Raw genomic sequence first — 16,799 nt, 5'->3', positions numbered from 1 at the left:
AGACCTGTGGGGGCGACTTGCCAGGTGTCCCCTTGAACTCTTTCCTGGCTCCTGGGTGCCCTCAACATTGTTGGTGGCCTGCAGTCTGCCCCATGGCCCCAGCAGGGCTGAGCAGGCCTGTTGCCAGCCCAACCCCGTGCCTGGTCTATGAGGGGCAGAGCATGAGCTGGCTTAGAGCCCTGAGTGGCCACCAGCTTGGGCGGGTGCGGGGAATTGACTCCTTCCCTAACTGCTCCACGCCTGGTCCCCGCCTCTACAGGAACTGGTGGTGAGGATGGCTTCAGGCCCACGTGGGGCCTCCCCCACCCCAAAAGCTTCAAGGACACGGGGATGCCAGCCTCTTCCCCAAGATGATTTTATTGAATGCACACAAAGTTCATCCTTGGGTTTGCAAAGTCAGTCCCACAAGTGAAGAGGCAGCAGTGCTCATGTGAACATGGAGCGCTCACCCCAGTCCCCCAGCACAGCCAGGGCGCCTTGGGGTACACACCCTCCTTCCCTGGGGCTGCCAGCGCCGCCTCTGCCCTATCCCGGATGGGGCCTGGGGATCTGCCCAGGGAGTGAAACTGGAATCTCTGTGAAACACCTAAGTGCCCGGGAGGTGCCCCCATGGCCCAGGAGTGACACGGCTCCCCAAGCAGCCAGAGCCCATTCCTGAGCCAGACAGGTCACAGTTGGCCCAGGAAAAGCCATGTGCCAGGACGGCCACCAAGCCTCCCTGACCATGTGGAGCAGTGGTGGTCTCTTAGACACAGAGGGGGCTCCCTGGGTGACAGATCTCCAGAGACCCCCCCCCTCCTTGTCCCCCTCAGACACCCCTGGGTAGACTGTGTGTCTGACCCATCCCGAATAGGAAATGAGAGCTCGGGTCGAAACGCTCACAATTTCCTGCGTGTCTCAGATGGCTGTTTTCTTAAATGGTCGGGGCATACTTTAACTTGGTTTATGGAAATGAATCAATTTCAAGACTCATCAAATCAATAAGGTAAAAAGGAAAAAGATAAACAATAAAACATTCACTCTAGCTTTGGTGACGGTGGCCTCAGGAATTTCTGTGCTGGCCTGGCGCTCTGGGCAGGTGGGGAGGGACTGGCTTCTAGCCCTTCTCCTGCTTCTCTGAGGCAGAGACCAAGTTTGTTCTTTCTACCCGGCTCTGGAGCAGGGGCTCAGGGCCACTGCCTCGTTCCAACCCAGGAAGGCCAGCTGCCTCCGCATCAGTCTGAGGCATTCCGCTCGACCTTCGACTTGAAATCTGGGTCGCAGCTTGCCCACAAAGCTCCAGATGCCAAGAGGCTGAGACCCAGCTTTGACAGTGAGAGGAGAACCTGGAGGTATCAGAGTGCCAGAGAGTTGGAATGAGGGGGTGGGGGCTCCCCCCAAAACACTCGGATGGGTTTCTATTTTCCCTCTAGAAATCAATGTTGCTGGTGCTCGCAGTCCCCGTGCAGGGTGGCTGGGGCTGGGCATCACAAGGCAGTCCAGACCCCCTGGTCCCCAGACCCTCCCAGGTCAGAATCAACTGAAGTTTTGGGGTGAAGACACAGGAAAGAACGTGTGTGTATATTGCTAGAAACAGTCTGGAAGTGCCCCACCAGGTAAATCCTCCAGCCCAGGAGGAGTCCTAACTTCAACCCCAAGCCGCCTGTGTCTCGTGCAGAGGAGCTCACACTGGAGGGTAACCCTGCCACTTGTGTCCGAGGAGGTGGGCGTGCAGGGCCTGGCTGTGGTGGAACAGGAGAGCTGGGCTCAGAGGATAGGCCTTCGGAGCCTCTCGGGACACTTCCAGGGGGAAGGTGGGTAGGACCTGGTCTGGGACAATCATTGGCCCAGTTGACCTCTTTAGTGCAAAACCCAATCAAGGGTGCCGAGGACGGGCAACCGCGGGGTGGGACGGGCACTCAGGAACTGGGTTGATTCCCAGACTGGAACTGGTGCCATTCCGCAGGGCCAGACCTCAGAGATGGGCAGTGTGGAGGGGAGAAGGGGGCAGCAGAGAGGGGTCCCATCCCTTCCCACCAGCAGAACCTGGGCAGAGAGCGTGGCAGGGGACCCTCGGAACCGCAGCAGTGGACGGACCCTCAGGCCTCGATGCATCCCCTGCCCTCAGGGCCTGGCTCACTCGAAGGTCTCCCACTGCTTCCTGAGCTGCTCCACCGAGTCTGGGGCCGGGGCCGGGGCCGGGGCCGGGGCCAGGACCGGACTTGGGCTCACGTCTTGCTTGGTTTTCTGTAACAAATCCTCAAAGGGGTCTCTGGCCTGTTGAGGAGCAGAGGGCCGCAGTGTTGGCTCCAGGCCTTGGGGGGGCCTGGGAGGCAGAAGTGGGGGGTCTGCAGGCCTCAGGGCCAGCCCCTGCTTGGCCTCAGCAGCCCTGGCACTTGAGCGGGCCAGGGGCAACGTTCGGATCCTGGATGGGGCAACTGCTGGGGGACCCAGCGGCTGTAGGGGGCTCGTGTGGGTGCCCATGGGCATCTGGCCAAAGAGGTTGGGCATGGAGAGGGCAGAGAGGTTGGGCTGAGACCTGTGAGGGGCACAGAAGCCAGCGCTGGACAGCAGGAGGCCGGATGCAAAAGCCGGCCCCAGGGAAGCTGGAGGGACCCCAAAAGGCCCTGCTGGTGTGGAGACCAGGGACAGGGTTGGTGGGGCTGCTGGCATGGATGGGACAAAGGGGTTGAGTGGTGGCTGTGGGAATGGGGCAGGTGTCCCCGCAGGGGGGAAGCTGAATTGGGGGGTGAATGGGGTGGCTACATTCGGGGCAGCATGGCGTGGCGGGAGGGTGCTGCCTGACCAGGCTGTGCTGAGCGGGTCCAGGAGGGCGAGCAGGGCATCACTGCTCATGCCTGCAGCCCCGGGGCTGGGGCTGAGTGGCTGAAGCAGTTCAGTGGGGCCTTGGGGGACACCACCAGGGAGGAGCCCTGGACTCAGGGCAGCTCGCCTGTCCCGATCCACCTGCAGCCGCTCTGAGACGTCACCAAGTGCGGCGCCGGCAGCCTGGAGCTTGGCTGGGCGGGGAATGGGTGGTGGAGGCACGATGCCCAGCTCTGGGGTCTTCCTGCCTTGGGGCCGGGGGATGGTGATGCTGCCCAGAGTAGGGGTGGGCACCTCCTCCTTGTCACTGGGGTTCAGGATGCTGTCCCGGTTCTGGGGCCTTCGAGGCAGGGCCAGGGAATTCCCGAGCAGGGCCGAGGGCTTCTCAGGGGAGGCAGCTGGGGGCTTGCTGGGGATGGCCATGTCGTCCTGGCCCAGGCTCCAGAGCTTGTTGTATGGGTGGGTAAGCTTCAAGGCCACTGTCACCCCGCGGCTCCTCTCACTCCCGCCCAGGTCCAGCCTCTGTTGGGAGGGAAGGAGGGCGGCAGTGACCACAGGCTGAGTTGGGACATATGTGTGCCCATTCCCACACCACTCCTGTGTGCTGAATGCATGTTGGGCCTAGGTGTGTGGCTGATTAGCTCCTCAGACTTGGAACAGCTGGGGACTCCCCCAGGTTACCAGCAGAGGACCCCGGTGTGCTGGGACTCCAAGCCTGTGCTCCGGGAACTCAAGAGAAAGCTCTCGTCCCTTTACACCAGTGGTGGTTGCCAAGGAGTTTTAGGAAAGTGACTCCAGCTACTGGCTGGTCCTTTTTACTTTTTAGATTGCAGGCACCTGCAATCACCTGTAAGCCTGGGAGGGTGAGTGAGACTCAGGGCCTGGTAGAAGGCACCTTGGCTGGGGAGAAAGGAGGAGGCCAAGTTGGAGTCCTGGCTCTGCCACTTGTAAGCCACATGGCCCGGGCACCAGTCCCCTTCTCCTGGCCCAGGTCCTTGTTCCCAGCAGGGAACACTCATGAATGACTGGAGCTCTGTGAACCCCACTGTTAGGGTGGTGTGGGCCCCGGCACCCTGGGAGGGGTTTACAGTCACACTGACCCTAAGTGTTGGCTGAGGGCCTTGGAAAGTCACTGTTTCTCTGTTAGTCTCTTCCACTGTCACATGGGGGTCTGCGGACAGTGCGGGCCTGTCCTTGCCTTGTCCCTCCCTTGCCTATGCCATACCTGATAGTCAAAGGTCCCTGGCTGCTCCCTCAGGTCTTTGGGGGCACGAAGGTCCTCCAAGCTCTTGGCCTGGCCCAGGGGCTGCAATGCGGCCTCCATGTCCAGGTTGTTGAAGGCGTCTTCCAGAAGGTCGATGCTGGCAGCCCGGTCAGTGGGAGCCGGGACGGGGCCTGCGGGTTTCCGCACTTGCTGCTCTGGACTCTCTGCCTCGTCGCCTTCCGCACTGTCTGACTCCTTGAGTGTCCGATATGGCTGTGGCCTGCGGGGAGACAGAGCAGGCTGGAATCTCCCACCCAGGCCTTCAGGGGAGGAGCAAGCGGCCTCCAGCCCAAGCACATTGAGGGCTTGAGGGGTACACGCAGGAGCCTTCGCGACAGGAGCATGTCCCAGGGTCTCCGTGAGGGCAGGAGTCTGGGAGGCTGCGAGGGTGCAAGCTGGGCACACCGATGGGCCTGGGGGTGTGAACAGGGGCAAGTCGCTTTGGCTCTCACGTGCACGGAGGGGACCCATTTAGTGCCCCTCCCAAACTACAGGTCCTTTCATAAAACTAGCTAGTGGGCTTGTGAGCCATTCAGACAAGGTATGAGGAATAGACAGGACTGGAAGGGGGCTCACAGGCCAGCAGTCGTGCTCCTCTTACTCCCGCCCTGCTCTGCTGTTTGGTAGCCTAGGCACAGCCACAGTCAGGTTCTGTGAACAGCTCATGGGGAACTGTCTGGGCCTAAGCTTGCCCTGCTAAGCTTGGTTCCAGCTCTGGTCATGCTATTTCTTGCCGTGGGACCTTTGGCAGGTCACTAAACTCTCTGAGCCTCAGGCGCTCAGGTGGTGGTGGTGGTGGTTACATGAGCAAATGCGGTGCCCGGCACACAGCAGACATGCAGAGGTTAGTTACAGCATCCAGCGCCCACCAGTGAGCATGGCTGTCACACGGGCTCTTCTGCTAACAGCTTTCTATACTTTTACACATCAAAACCTTGCAGCCATTGGCTGGGCGTGGTGGCTCACGCCTGTAATCCCAGCACTTTGGGAGGCCGAGGTGGGCGGATCACTTGAGGTCAGGAGTTCGAAACCAGCCTGGCCAACATGGTGAAACCCTGTCCCTACTAAAATTCCAAAATTTTGCGGGGTGTGGTGGTGCATGTCTGTAGTCTCAGCTACTCGGGTGGCTGAGGCGTGGGAATTGCTTGAACCTGGGAGATGGAGGTTGCAGTGAGCCAAGATCACAACACTGCACTCCAGCCTGGGTGACAGAGCAAGACCCTGTCTCGAAACAAGCAAAACAAAACAAAACAAACCACAAACAAACCACAAACAAACCCCACACCACTACTTTGCAGCTGATACAAGTATAGGTAACAAAGGGTTCCACTTCCCATGGACCTGAGTCCCAGGGCACCACTGGGTAGATGGAGAGGCAGTGCCTGGGTCAACCCTGACCTCTAGTGGAGCCCCAGTGGGAACTGCATCTCACCTTTTTAATTTTTTTATTTTTTATTTTATTTTTGAGATGGGAGTTTCACTCTTGTCTCCCAGGCTGGAGTGCAATGGCGCGATCTCGGCTCACTGCAACCTCCGCCTCCCAGGTTCAAGCAATTCTCCTGGCTTAGCCTCCCGAGTAGCTGGAATTACAGGCGCCCGCCACCACGCCCGGCTAATTTTTTGTATTTTTAGTAGAGATGGGGTTTCACTATGTTGGCCAGACTGGTCTCGAACTCCTGACCTCGTGATCCGCCTGCCTCAGCCTCCCAGTGTTGAGATTGCAGGTGTGAGCCACCGCGCCTGGCCACAGCTCGCCTCTTCTAACCCCAAGTCTGGGGCTGGTGGTGGCCCTAGGTCAGGCAGAGATCGTGCCTGTGGCACTGGTAAAGTGGGGGAAGGGCACCACCTGGCGGTCAAGGGTAGGCTCACAGTGAAGACTGCAGGGTGGGGGACATATGGGAGGGCTCATCAAACAATATCAGTGATGGACAGGGACTCCATCATGTACTCTCTCGCTGAAGCAATGCTAGCGGGCCAGGAAGTCGGACTTACACCCCCACTTTATGGATGAGGAATGAAGCTCAGAGATGTTAATAACTCACCTATGTCACACAGCACTCCCGAGGGGTGGAAATGGAAGCCAAGCTTGAGAGGCTTCAAACGTCCCTCACTCACCCTGACCAAGGAATTAGAGACCCTTTAATCAAGATGAGCACAATGAAAGGGTTAAAGTCAGTGTGCTTCTGGAACTTAAGGAACCCATTTTGAACCCATTTTGAGTTAGGATGGGCCAGTTTCTTTTCAAACACACACACAAAGGCCTGTACTGACCTCTGAGGTCATGGGCTAAGGAAGCGAGCCCTTGCCATTATTTAAATAATTAAGGCATCAGTTAGTTCAGAGAGGATATGATGGAGCTGGGTCTTGGACTTGACTTGGTGCGCTCCTGGCTGGCAGCAGGGTGCCTTTTCCCAAAAGGTGTTTTAAGTTGACACATAGATGAACACGTCTTATGCTAAAGGTTCTATTTTTGTTCTAATTAGCAACAGAAATAATAACTAATACATTAAGCCTACAAAATCGTAGATATTATTGCTTAGGAGAAGGCTAATTTTAAAATCTTTTGAAAAAAATTGAAACAAAGATTTGATATACAGCAAAAGTGATGTGTGATGCTTGGATGACACCAGCTTAGGCCACTACTTTTTTTTTTTTTTTTTTTTTTTTTTTAAGGCAGAGTCTCATTCTGCCACCCAGGTTGGAGTACAGCAGCGTGATCTCGGCTCACTGCAACCTTCGCCTCCTGGGTTCAAGTGATTCTCTTGCCTCAGTCTCCTGAATAGCTGGGATTACAGGTGCGTGCCACCACACCAGCTAATATTTGTATTTTTTTAAGTAGAGATGGGGTTTCCCCATGTTGGCCAGGCTGGTCTCGAACTCCTGGCCTCAAGTGATCCACCTGCCTGGGCCTCCCAAAGTGCTGGGATTACAGGTGTGAGCCACTGTGCTTGGCAAGGCCACTACTTTCTAAGTGAGGACACTGGGAGGGGAGTGACTTGTCTGGGTCCCCAGTGACCTGGTGGCAGGAAAGGGTCAGGACCCTCTGACCCTGTGGGGTTGGTGACGGGGGGCCGAGCAGCCTGGGGTTTATAAGGTCCTTAGAGGAACCCACGGGCCACCCCATGGAGGGGGGACCGGATGCTGGGGTTTGGGAACAGGGAGAGGGTGCAGGGGACATGAGGGAGAGGGAGGGAAAGGCATCTCCTCTTCTGTGCAATGACTAAAACGATTAACATGCTCCCTGGAAGGTTGCTGTGGTCACCGTGGGCATCCAGCAAAGGGTACTTTCCATTCCCTTAAAGGCTCCCATTAAAAACACAGAACCGTGTTAACAAGGGCAAACAGCTTTTGTCGGTCTCTGCTCGATCCCAGCTCTGAAACACTTGTGGGTAGAGGAGCAAGAATGGGTAAAAAAAGGAGGGTGACAGCAGCTTAATTTTAGGGGTGGCTGGATGGTGGGTGAAACTTTTTAAAATCACTACTTGTAATTGGTATGAGGCTTAGGCTATAAATAATAATTATTAAATTTATCTTTAAAAAGTCAGGCAGATTAGAACACTTGGATAGGCTGGCATTCAATACAAACATTTCATATGAGGAACGTTTTTTTTGTCAACTTAAACTCTGACTCCCATCTCCATGGCTTTCCAAGACACGCTGAGATAAAGAAGGACTTGGAGATCAACAACCAGGCTAATTGTAGTCACCAGTTCCATCAGCAATCAAACACATTTTCATCTCTAAGGGACCAACACTCGCATATCACCCTGTCACCTTACTCAATTGTCACAGCCCCTGTGGAGCTAGCAGAACGGATGCCCTGAGAGGTGGCACACGGAGGTGGCGTCCACCCGGCATGTTGGCACTGGGGCACCGGCAGGCAGCAGCTCCAGACACCCTCCCCCCCAACACAAAGGCAAGCATCACCAGCCCCCCGCTTTCCCCATGCAGCCCCGCAGAGTCACCCAGCCGAGCTCAGGGAAATGGAAGAAGGAAGAAGAGACCATTCAAAGGGAGCAGAGAAGAAAAAGCTCTCGGTGAAGCCAGAGCTCGGGCCCTCTTCCCGCTGGCATTCATCATCAGAGGAGTCTTCGGAGAGGAAGACCGCGTAGTGTCGTAAGGGCTTTACCAGGCTGGGGCAGAGGAAGACAAAAGAGAAGAGAACAGGCAGTTAGGGGCGCCCTCAGAACTTCATGTGCAGGCGAGAAGCAGGCCTCTGGGCTCCATGCCTGGCTCCCTGTGCCAGCCTGGGGTGGCAGCTCCCAGGAGAGGAAGCTCGTTCCAGATAGAAAAGAAACTAAATTTGCCATGTATCCAGAGCCTTCAACTCATGACCCATCACATAGGACCTAGTAATCCCACTTCCATTTGGTTAACCCTCAAAGTTGGCAAAGAATCACACCTGAAGATGGTCATCGCTGGTGTTTATAATATTAAAACATGGAACAACCTACATTGTCAGCAACAACCAGCTGGCTCAGTGGCTGAATCTTGTCCTTCCACGAAACGCAATGTTTATGAAGACACATTTAAAGATCAGGATGCAGAACTGCAATCACACCGCATTCACTGTCATCTGCTTATGGAAAAATTCATAGAAAAAAGACTGGAAAGGCACGTGGCTAAATGTCAATAACGGCCAGTGGAATCACAGGTGATTTCTTTCCCCCCTGCTTCTTTTTATTTTTCTGTGTCTTTTTTTTTTTTTTTTTTTTTGAGACGGAGTCTCGCTCTGTCGCCCAGGCTGGAGTGCAGTGGCCGGATCTCAGCTCACTGCAAGCTCCGCCTCCCGGGTTCACGCCATTCTCCTGCCTCAGCCTCCCGAGTAGCTGGGACTACAGGCGCCCGCCGCCTCGCCCGGCTAGTTTTTTGTATTTTTTAGTAGAGACGGGGTTTCACCGTGTTAGCCAGGATGGTCTCGATCTCCTGACCTTGTGATCCGCCCGTCTCGGCCTCCCAAAGTGCTGGGATTACAGGCTTGAGCCACCGCGCCCGGCCATTTTTCTGTGTCTTATACATTTTCTACAATGAGCATATCTACTCCAATAATCAGGAAGAAATAAAAAATAAAAAAGTTAAAGAAAAAAGTGAGCCGTGCGGAAGAGCTCTCGCGAGAAGGCCCTTTTCTGATTAGCGGCTGCTCTCTGGAGTTTCCGTCAGATGCCTCTTCAGAGAGTCTTTTTCATCTGTGATGTGGAAATTAAATATTCATTGTTATAAAAAATGCATCTCCCTTGTCAGCCACCTGTGAGCTCTACCTCTATAAACACCAACACATACACAGCCTGGAGAAACTCCACGCCCCGCTCCCATGAATTATATACTGACCAGGGCCCACCGGAGGCCGTGTGCTCAGCAGGGGCGAGCTGGACTAGCAGACCTGGGTTCAAATCCCGGCCCTTGCGCTGGGGAGTAGGTGTCTCTGTGCGTTCCACCAAGAGGCATTTTGAGCCTGCCCGGTGTGAGCAGACCCCGGGGTGTTCCGCACCCCTGCCCCGTTCTGTGGGCTGGCTTGCTCTGAGGCAAGTGAAGTTTGGGGAGAATATGGGGTCTGGAGGCTGACATGGGCACCTCCTCTCCCCTCAACCCCTCAGCCAAAGCCATCTCCCTTCTCTGCTCTGTATGCTGGAATTCTTTTGAGGTTTTATTTCAGGAGAGGGCAATGTGTCCAAAAAAAGGGCACGAGAACCACAGCTGGAGGGTGAGTCAGAGACAGTGGCTGCACAGGGGGACGGGGCGAGTGGCCTGTGCCTGCACTTTGCTGCAATCCGCCAGGGCTGGTGCCCATCCCAGCACTTTCACATCAGAACCCTCACTTCCTCCCAGAGGCTGGCCAGGCAGACTTTTGTCCTCGAACTGCAGTGGAGGTTGAGGCTCAGGAGGGGAAGCCAGTAGCCCAGGGTTACACAACAGGAGGCGGCGAGTCGCAGCGCTGGGCTCTTCCCTGCTCCCAGGCTGCCTTGCTGGCTGTCAGGGGCAAGACACAACTCAGCCCTTCCTGGACTAGAGAGGGCTCTGGTCCAGGGGGCATTTTCCTGCCTCAGTGGAGAGGCCAGGAAGACCTGACTTGCAGGAATCTTGGGGCCAGGGCGCCTGGCTCCTGCCACTTCCACAGCAAAGAAGACAGAGCAGAAAGGCTACCCTCCATACAGCCACCAGAGTCTCTTTCAATCACAAACCCACACTTGTCACTCTCCTGCTAAAACCTACGAATCTGCCGTTCTGAACTGTGATCTCGCTGCAGTTGGTGGTATGGTGAGTAAATAAATCTGTGGAGCAAAGGGTTAGGAATAATATGTTCAGACATGTTATTTCAAAGTTGTTTCAAAGTTAGGGGGAGCCCACTCTCGCTCTGTAGCACTGACTGCTCTCCTGAGCAGGCGAGGGGCGGGAGGGCAGGCTGTGGGCTTCCGCCGCACTCTGGGGAGCTCGTGGGATGCACTGCTGAGCAGCCATGCCAGGCCTGAGCTCCAAGCAGGGCAGTCTCCACGCTGTGTGTCAGATCTGCCTACCTCTGCGGCCCTCTCCTGGCCTCCCCTGCACTTCGGCCATGCTTACCATCTCTGACCACACCGGCCCTGGATATCCCCCGTCCCTGTCACCTTTGCTTGGAGCACTGACTGCTCTTCGGTCTTGAAGACTCAGCTTAATGCGACTGCTATGAAGCCCACTGGAGTCTAGGAGAGCTCTCTGGCTGTGCGTCTTAGCACTTCTTAGACACCATTTAGCCTCTTGCCACTGTTTCTGAGTCGAGCTCCTCAAGGGCAGGGCCTGGCTTGTTCTCTTTCTCCCCACCTGGGGTACAGCATGAATGCCGTGGAAGTTCGTGAATGAATGAAAGCCAGCCTGCTGGGGGAACCCCCACTTTACCATCTTCCTGGAGCTGCACCATACTGTCCCCTTTCCCCAGACTGTTCTGAGATGCTAAGACATGAAGAATGGGACGATGTTTGAAGGTGAGGGTGCCAGGGAGGTAGGGGCAGGCAGAAAGTGTTTAAAACGATATCAACAAGCAGGCACTGTCCTTTATAGAGGCCATTTCCACCCCTCACAAGAGCCTAACAAGAAGGTGTCACCATACTGATTTTCTAGAGGATGAGGCCTTCATGAGTGTACCCATCCATCTGTCCATCTGTGTACCCAAGCAACAGGCACTCTCAGCCTGCTTCCTGTGAGCAGACCCAGGCTAGCTGTGCACTGGGGCATCACTGGTGAAGAGGTGACCATGTGGCCAAGAAGTGGAGAACGGGGACTGCAGCCCGGACAGTCCACTCCCAGGGTCCTCACTCTCCCGTGAGCGGGGCTCGGGTTAGACGCACACGAGGGGACACCAGCCCCCGCTCGGGCCAAATGGAGGGAGGCTCTCCACTTGCCCTCGTGTCCACCTTGGTTGCCTTTCTGACATCCATCTAAGCACAGGCCCCCACCTCTGGCTCTGACAAGAGGGCACAGATCACAGCTTGACATGTTGGCGCAACGCCACTCAACCTGTGAGGAATTTCCGGCTTCACCTAGGAGCGAGGAGCCTCCGTGCTGGGCCGCGCCCTGGCTTCGGTAGATCGGGCTGCCACTGTTCAGGCCAGTGTCACAATCCAGTGCCGCCCACGCTGCTGTGATGGTGGAGGGGGCTGGGGGCTCCCACACTGGCGTGACTGTGGCAGGCGGGGGAAGAGAAGGAACCGCAGTTTCCAGTTCACAGGCCACCTTCCTTCTCCAGTTGGATGTACTGACCGGGCCAGGCTGGTTGGGCAATGGTTTCCACAGGAGACCCAGCTGCCTCCAGAATATACCACCCATCTCTTGAGAGTGGCAGGGCACACCCAGGTGAGAAATTTGTCATCTGATGTGCTCAGATCAGAGCTTTGTAAAGTCCAGGCCACATGGATGGCGATAACACCAGCAATACTTACAAGCCTTGGGCAAAATGCTGTCCATACAATTTCTCATGAATTCTTTATTGCAACCCCATTTTGCAGACAAAGTAGCCAAGGCTCAGAGAGGGGGAGTCACTTGCCCGGGGTCACACAGCAGCTAAAGGTAGAGCTGGGAACTGAATGTGGATTCGCCGACTTTCAACCACTATGGGATCTCACCTCTTCAGTTTCCTGGGTCGGAAACAACGAAATAAGAGATAGGGTGTTTCCTCTTCTACTTTTAATGAAAGGTGAGGTTTCAAAATAAACTTACTTAAATTCAGCTGCCCATGTTCTCCCATGAAACATACAGTCATATATTTGTCAGAGATAAAGGATGAACCATCGAAAACGTCCAGGCTTACATTTTTTATTAGCTTAAGGCAGAATATGGAAAAAAAAAAAAAAAAAGCACCTTTTCCCTCATTAACCCAATTCAGCTACTCCCCTGCAGTCTGCCACCCACCACTTGCCTGGATTTTATTACACACAAAGAGCTATCTGTGAAAAGGCAGGTTGCGGCAAACTTGGCTGCCCAGCGAGGGCTGCCAGAGTCTTGGCGTGGAAGAAAGGCTGGCCATCCGTCACGGATCAGACACCATCGTCCCCCACGGCTGCTCCCGCCTCTGCCCACCTCGTCTCCGCGCGGAGTTCCCATGCAGATGACTTCCCGAACCCCTTCTAATGTTTGGTTTAACGTGTCGCTGGTTAGCGCGCGTGTGTGACAGTGGTGACAGGCGAGGCTGTTCCTTTTTAAATACCATGTCAGAGACACGGCGTCAGGAAGCGGGGACGTGCTCCATGCTCTCTGCCGCACCGGGATCACACCGGCTTATTTTTTAATGAGGAAGATCTGCATCTCGGGAGTTTTTTTCATGTGTCACATCGCGTGGACAAATCAGCAGCACGTCACGCTGGCCCAAAATGAAATGCTGACAAATGTAGATATTTCAAATTTAATTGACATTTAAATGTACTTGAGATAAAGACGGGGAAAAATCAGCCAGGACTTGGTCTCCGGAGGTGGTGAAGGGGAGCTGGCGATCATTTTTGAAAGGATCACTTCACTCAGGCACAAAGGATCTTCATTTTGTAAATGTCTTGGCTACGCTGTGTCCCTCTGTCACGTGGCTCCAGTGGGCAGATGCTGACGAGCAGGGACAGGTCCCAGGGTGAGGCCGGGTCCTGCCTGTCTGGTGGGTGCCAGTCTAACTGTCCACTACCCTCCCCTTCCTAGCCAGGCTACCTTGGAAAAGTCACTTCACTTCCCTGAAGCTAACTTTCTTGTTGTTTAATTTTCTATTTCCATAGGTTTTTGGGGAACAGGTGGTATTTGGATACATGCGTAATTTCTTTAGCTATGATTTATGAGATTTTGGTGCACCCATCACCTGAGCAGTATACACTGAACCCAATTTGTAATCTTTTATCCCTCACCCCCTTCCCAGCCTTTCTCCACCGAGGCCCCAGAGTCCACTGCATCATTTTTATGCCTTTGCATCCTCATAGCTTAGCTTCCACTTATGAGAACATATGATGTTTGGTTTTCCATTCCTGAGTTACTTCACTGAGAAGAAGAGTCTCCAATCCCATCCAGGTTGCTGTGAATGCCATTCAATCATTCCTTTTCATGACTGAGTAGTATTCCATCATAGATATACCACAGTTTCTTTATCCATTTGCTGATTGATGGACCTTTGGGCTTGTTCCACATCTTGGCAACCTTATTTTTTTTATTTTTTATTTTTTTGAGACGGAGTCTCGCTCTGTCGCCCAGGCTGGAGTGCAGTGGCCGGATCTCAGCTCACTGCAAGCTCCGCCTCCCGGGTTCACGCCATTCTCCTGCCTCAGCCTCCCGAGTAGCTGGGACTACAGGCGCCTGCCACCTTGCCTGGCTAGTTTTTTGTATTTTTTAGTAGAGATGGGGTTTCACCATGTTAGCCAGGATGGTCTCGATCTCTTGACCTCGTGATCCGCCCGTCTCGGCCTCCCAAAGTGCTGTGATTACAGGCTTGAGCCACCGCGCCCGGCCCATGCAACCTTATTTTCTTATCTGTAAAATGGAGATTCTGTAGCCCTCCTCAGAGTCTTATGGGAAAACTTAAATGCAAGTATTTGTAAAGGGCTTTGCATGGCGCTGAGCACAGTGAATACTCCACTGTATTTGTAAAGGGCTTTGCATGGTGCTGAGCACACAGTGAATAATCCACTACTGTCCACATGCCACGTTCACCTGCCAACAAGTAGATTCTGGGCATCTGTATCCTGTGCGGGGTCTTTCCTAGGTGTTCCAGGATGAGTAAGGCAGTCCCTGCCTTCCCAGAACTTTCCAGGCAAGGTTAGTGGTCCTCAGCTGGCTGTATCTCAGCATACCAGAATCATTTGGGAACCACCGTCTCCTGCCAGAGATTCCACAGCACAGGAATCTCTGAAGTTCCAGCTACTCAAGAGTCTGAGGTGGGAGGATCGCTTCAGCCCAGGAGTTCCAGGTCAGCCTGGGCAACACAGCTAGACCTCATCTTAAAAAAAAAAAAAAAAAAAAAGAAGGTGGCTCTGAACCAAGACTGCGGGGTCTCTGGGGGTACACAGTGGCACATGCCCCATAGAGGAAACTGGAATTGGACTGGAGCTGTTCTCTGAGAGACCCAGGATAAGGGCTAGGACTGTTCTTCGGGAGGAAGAGCTGGAGACAGAGGAAGCTACTGTACATAGGAACCTGTATATTCAGTTGCAGGTGAATATCTACTTAAAAACAACAACGATAAGAAGAATTGTTGTTGCAACAAGTCACGATCACTAGGGTGCTCTCCCTGTTCTGCCTGTCTAGTGAACTGGTTTAGGGGAGGTAGGGGAGATGGGTGTGCGACACCAGGTCCTTCCTGCCCCACTGGGGACTTGTTTTGCTGGAGGACAGTGGTGGCGGTGTGCCTGGCTCAAAGGGTCTTGGACAAGGCTCCATTTGGGAGGTGATGTGGGAGCCGGACCTTTTTTTTTTTTTTTTTGAGATGGAGTCTCACTCTGTCGCCCAGGCTGGAGGACAGTGGCACAATCTTGGCTCACTGCAACTTCCGCCTCACGTGTTCAAGCGATTCTCCTGCCTCAGCTTCCAGAGTAGCTGGGACTATAGGCATGTGCTACCATGCCTGGCTAATTTTTTTAATTTTATTTTAGTAGAGATGGGGTTTCACCATGTTGCCTAGGCTGGTCTTGAACTCCTGAACTCAGGCAATCCATCCGCCTCAGCCTCCCAAAGTGCCTGGCCGGAGCTGGACTTTTAATCCTGAGTATGGGAGAGGTATCATGATGACCTGGACGCATCTCCGAAAGGGGCAGGCACAGGGAACTTGGTATCAGGGTGGGGAGTTCAAGAGAAGAGGCTGGAGGTTGGCAGGGACCAGGTCGTGGAGGGCCTGGAGCCAGTGCAAGGATGAGAGGTTATGTGTAAGTTTAGGGGTGGGGCAAGGCCTTGGGGTGGCAGCAGTCAAGCAGGAAGCATGCCTGGCTGCCCATCCCCCTCTCTTGGGTTATGCCCTTGGCTTCTCCAGCCTTTATTCAGGCATTTATTTAATTACTTCTCAGTCTGTAGGTTCACTCCTTCCTTCTTGCAACAAAAATCATGAATGCAAATTTCACATGTCCATACCCATGCCCCGAGAAGCCCTTCCACGGCCACTGGCTGGACACTCACATAGGCAGTGGCCCGAGCACGGGACGTGGGCTTCAGGCTCTGTGGTGGAGGCAAGACGGAGCTGGGGATGCCTTGGGGGCACTTTCCTCTGCAGGGAAGAGGCACTGTGCAGAGCACCGGCCCCTCACCCCGAGGACAGCCTCTGCGTCCTGGAGCCCAGATCTGGAGACTGAGTTCTGGGAACATGGGGTGGGGGCAAGAAAGCAGTGGCCGTGGGACCTGGCTGCCCGGGTGCACATCCTGGATGGAGGGCACGTCACTCCACTGGCTACAGCAGTGGCTCCCTCATGGCTGAATGCCCCGGCTCTGAAGATTTTTTGGGGAGCAGGGAGTTTAGCCAAGACGACACTTGTGAAATTGCTGGGCACAAAACAGGCACTTGAGAAATGGCGATGTGGCATCTGGAAGAGGCAGAGGGCTCGGGTGGGATGGCAAAGCCTTTCAGGGGTGACTGAAATCAGTCATGTCTTGAGGATGAGGCCCCTGTTCCTAAAGCATCCCCAAGGCTTGGTTTCCAGCTGGAATTAACTCTCCGTGGTGACAGTTCCTGAGAAAAGTCCTTTCCTCCGAGTTGCCAGGCAGAAGCGGTGACAGACAAACGGGTCCCGTGTCTTCCTGGGCTGCTGCAGATCTTTGTGGGGATGCTGGGCGGGCAGAGGTGAGGCGTCCTTGGCACTTCCTGCTTTTCCAGTCTAGGTTCAGGCTCCACGGCTGGCTTCAGGCTTGGTTTTGTCTCCAGAGCGCAGAATCCACTGTGTGTGTGTGTGTCTGTCTGTGTGTGTGTGTGTGTGACAGAGAGAGAGAGAGAGAGAGAGAGAGAGAGAGAGAGAGTGAGAGGCCTCTAGCCCTGCTAATTGGGTCTGTGACCTTCTGCTCATGTGTTTGAACGGCTGGCTGCTCTGGGAGTGGGCCCTGGCACCCTGCCAGGGGGTAGAGCCCAGACAGCTGCCCCTACCCCCTGGGGCTGAGGGCCCAGCTGGCATCTTGGAGACTTGCTCCTGGGGCTGAGCAGAGTTCTTGGCTCTTAGAGGGCCGGGGATGCACTGGCAGCTTCATACGCACGTCCTAATCACACCTGGCACACAGTAGGTGCTCTTCACCTGTCTGTGGTTGTCACTGGACGCCCCTC

General features: G+C 54.7%; 1 protein-coding gene across 3 annotated transcripts in view; it reads right to left on the bottom strand.

The window, feature by feature from the left end:
• Positions 1-341: 341 nt before the first annotated feature.
• DENND1A (DENN domain containing 1A) overlaps positions 342-16,799 on the bottom strand; it is a 544,396-nt gene continuing 527,938 nt past the window's right edge. For 2 of the 3 annotated variants that reach the window (XM_025359631.1, XM_025359632.1), the window contains 3 exons: positions 8,074-8,202; positions 4,031-4,289; positions 342-3,327 (listed from right to left, as the gene is read on the bottom strand). In XM_025359631.1, coding sequence (XP_025215416.1) covers positions 2,116-3,327; positions 4,031-4,289; positions 8,074-8,202 — 1,600 coding nt within the window. In that variant the 3' untranslated portion in view covers positions 342-2,115. The remainder of the gene's footprint in view (positions 3,328-4,030; positions 4,290-8,073; positions 8,203-16,799) is intronic. The other variant, XM_025359633.1, reaches the window with a different exon arrangement.

Source organism: Theropithecus gelada, chromosome 15 (genome assembly GCF_003255815.1).
Source record: "Theropithecus gelada isolate Dixy chromosome 15, Tgel_1.0, whole genome shotgun sequence".
Lineage (NCBI taxonomy): Eukaryota > Metazoa > Chordata > Mammalia > Primates > Cercopithecidae > Theropithecus > Theropithecus gelada.
The sequence above is the reverse complement of the archived record's forward strand: the minus strand, read 5'-3'. Positions and strand labels throughout refer to the sequence as shown.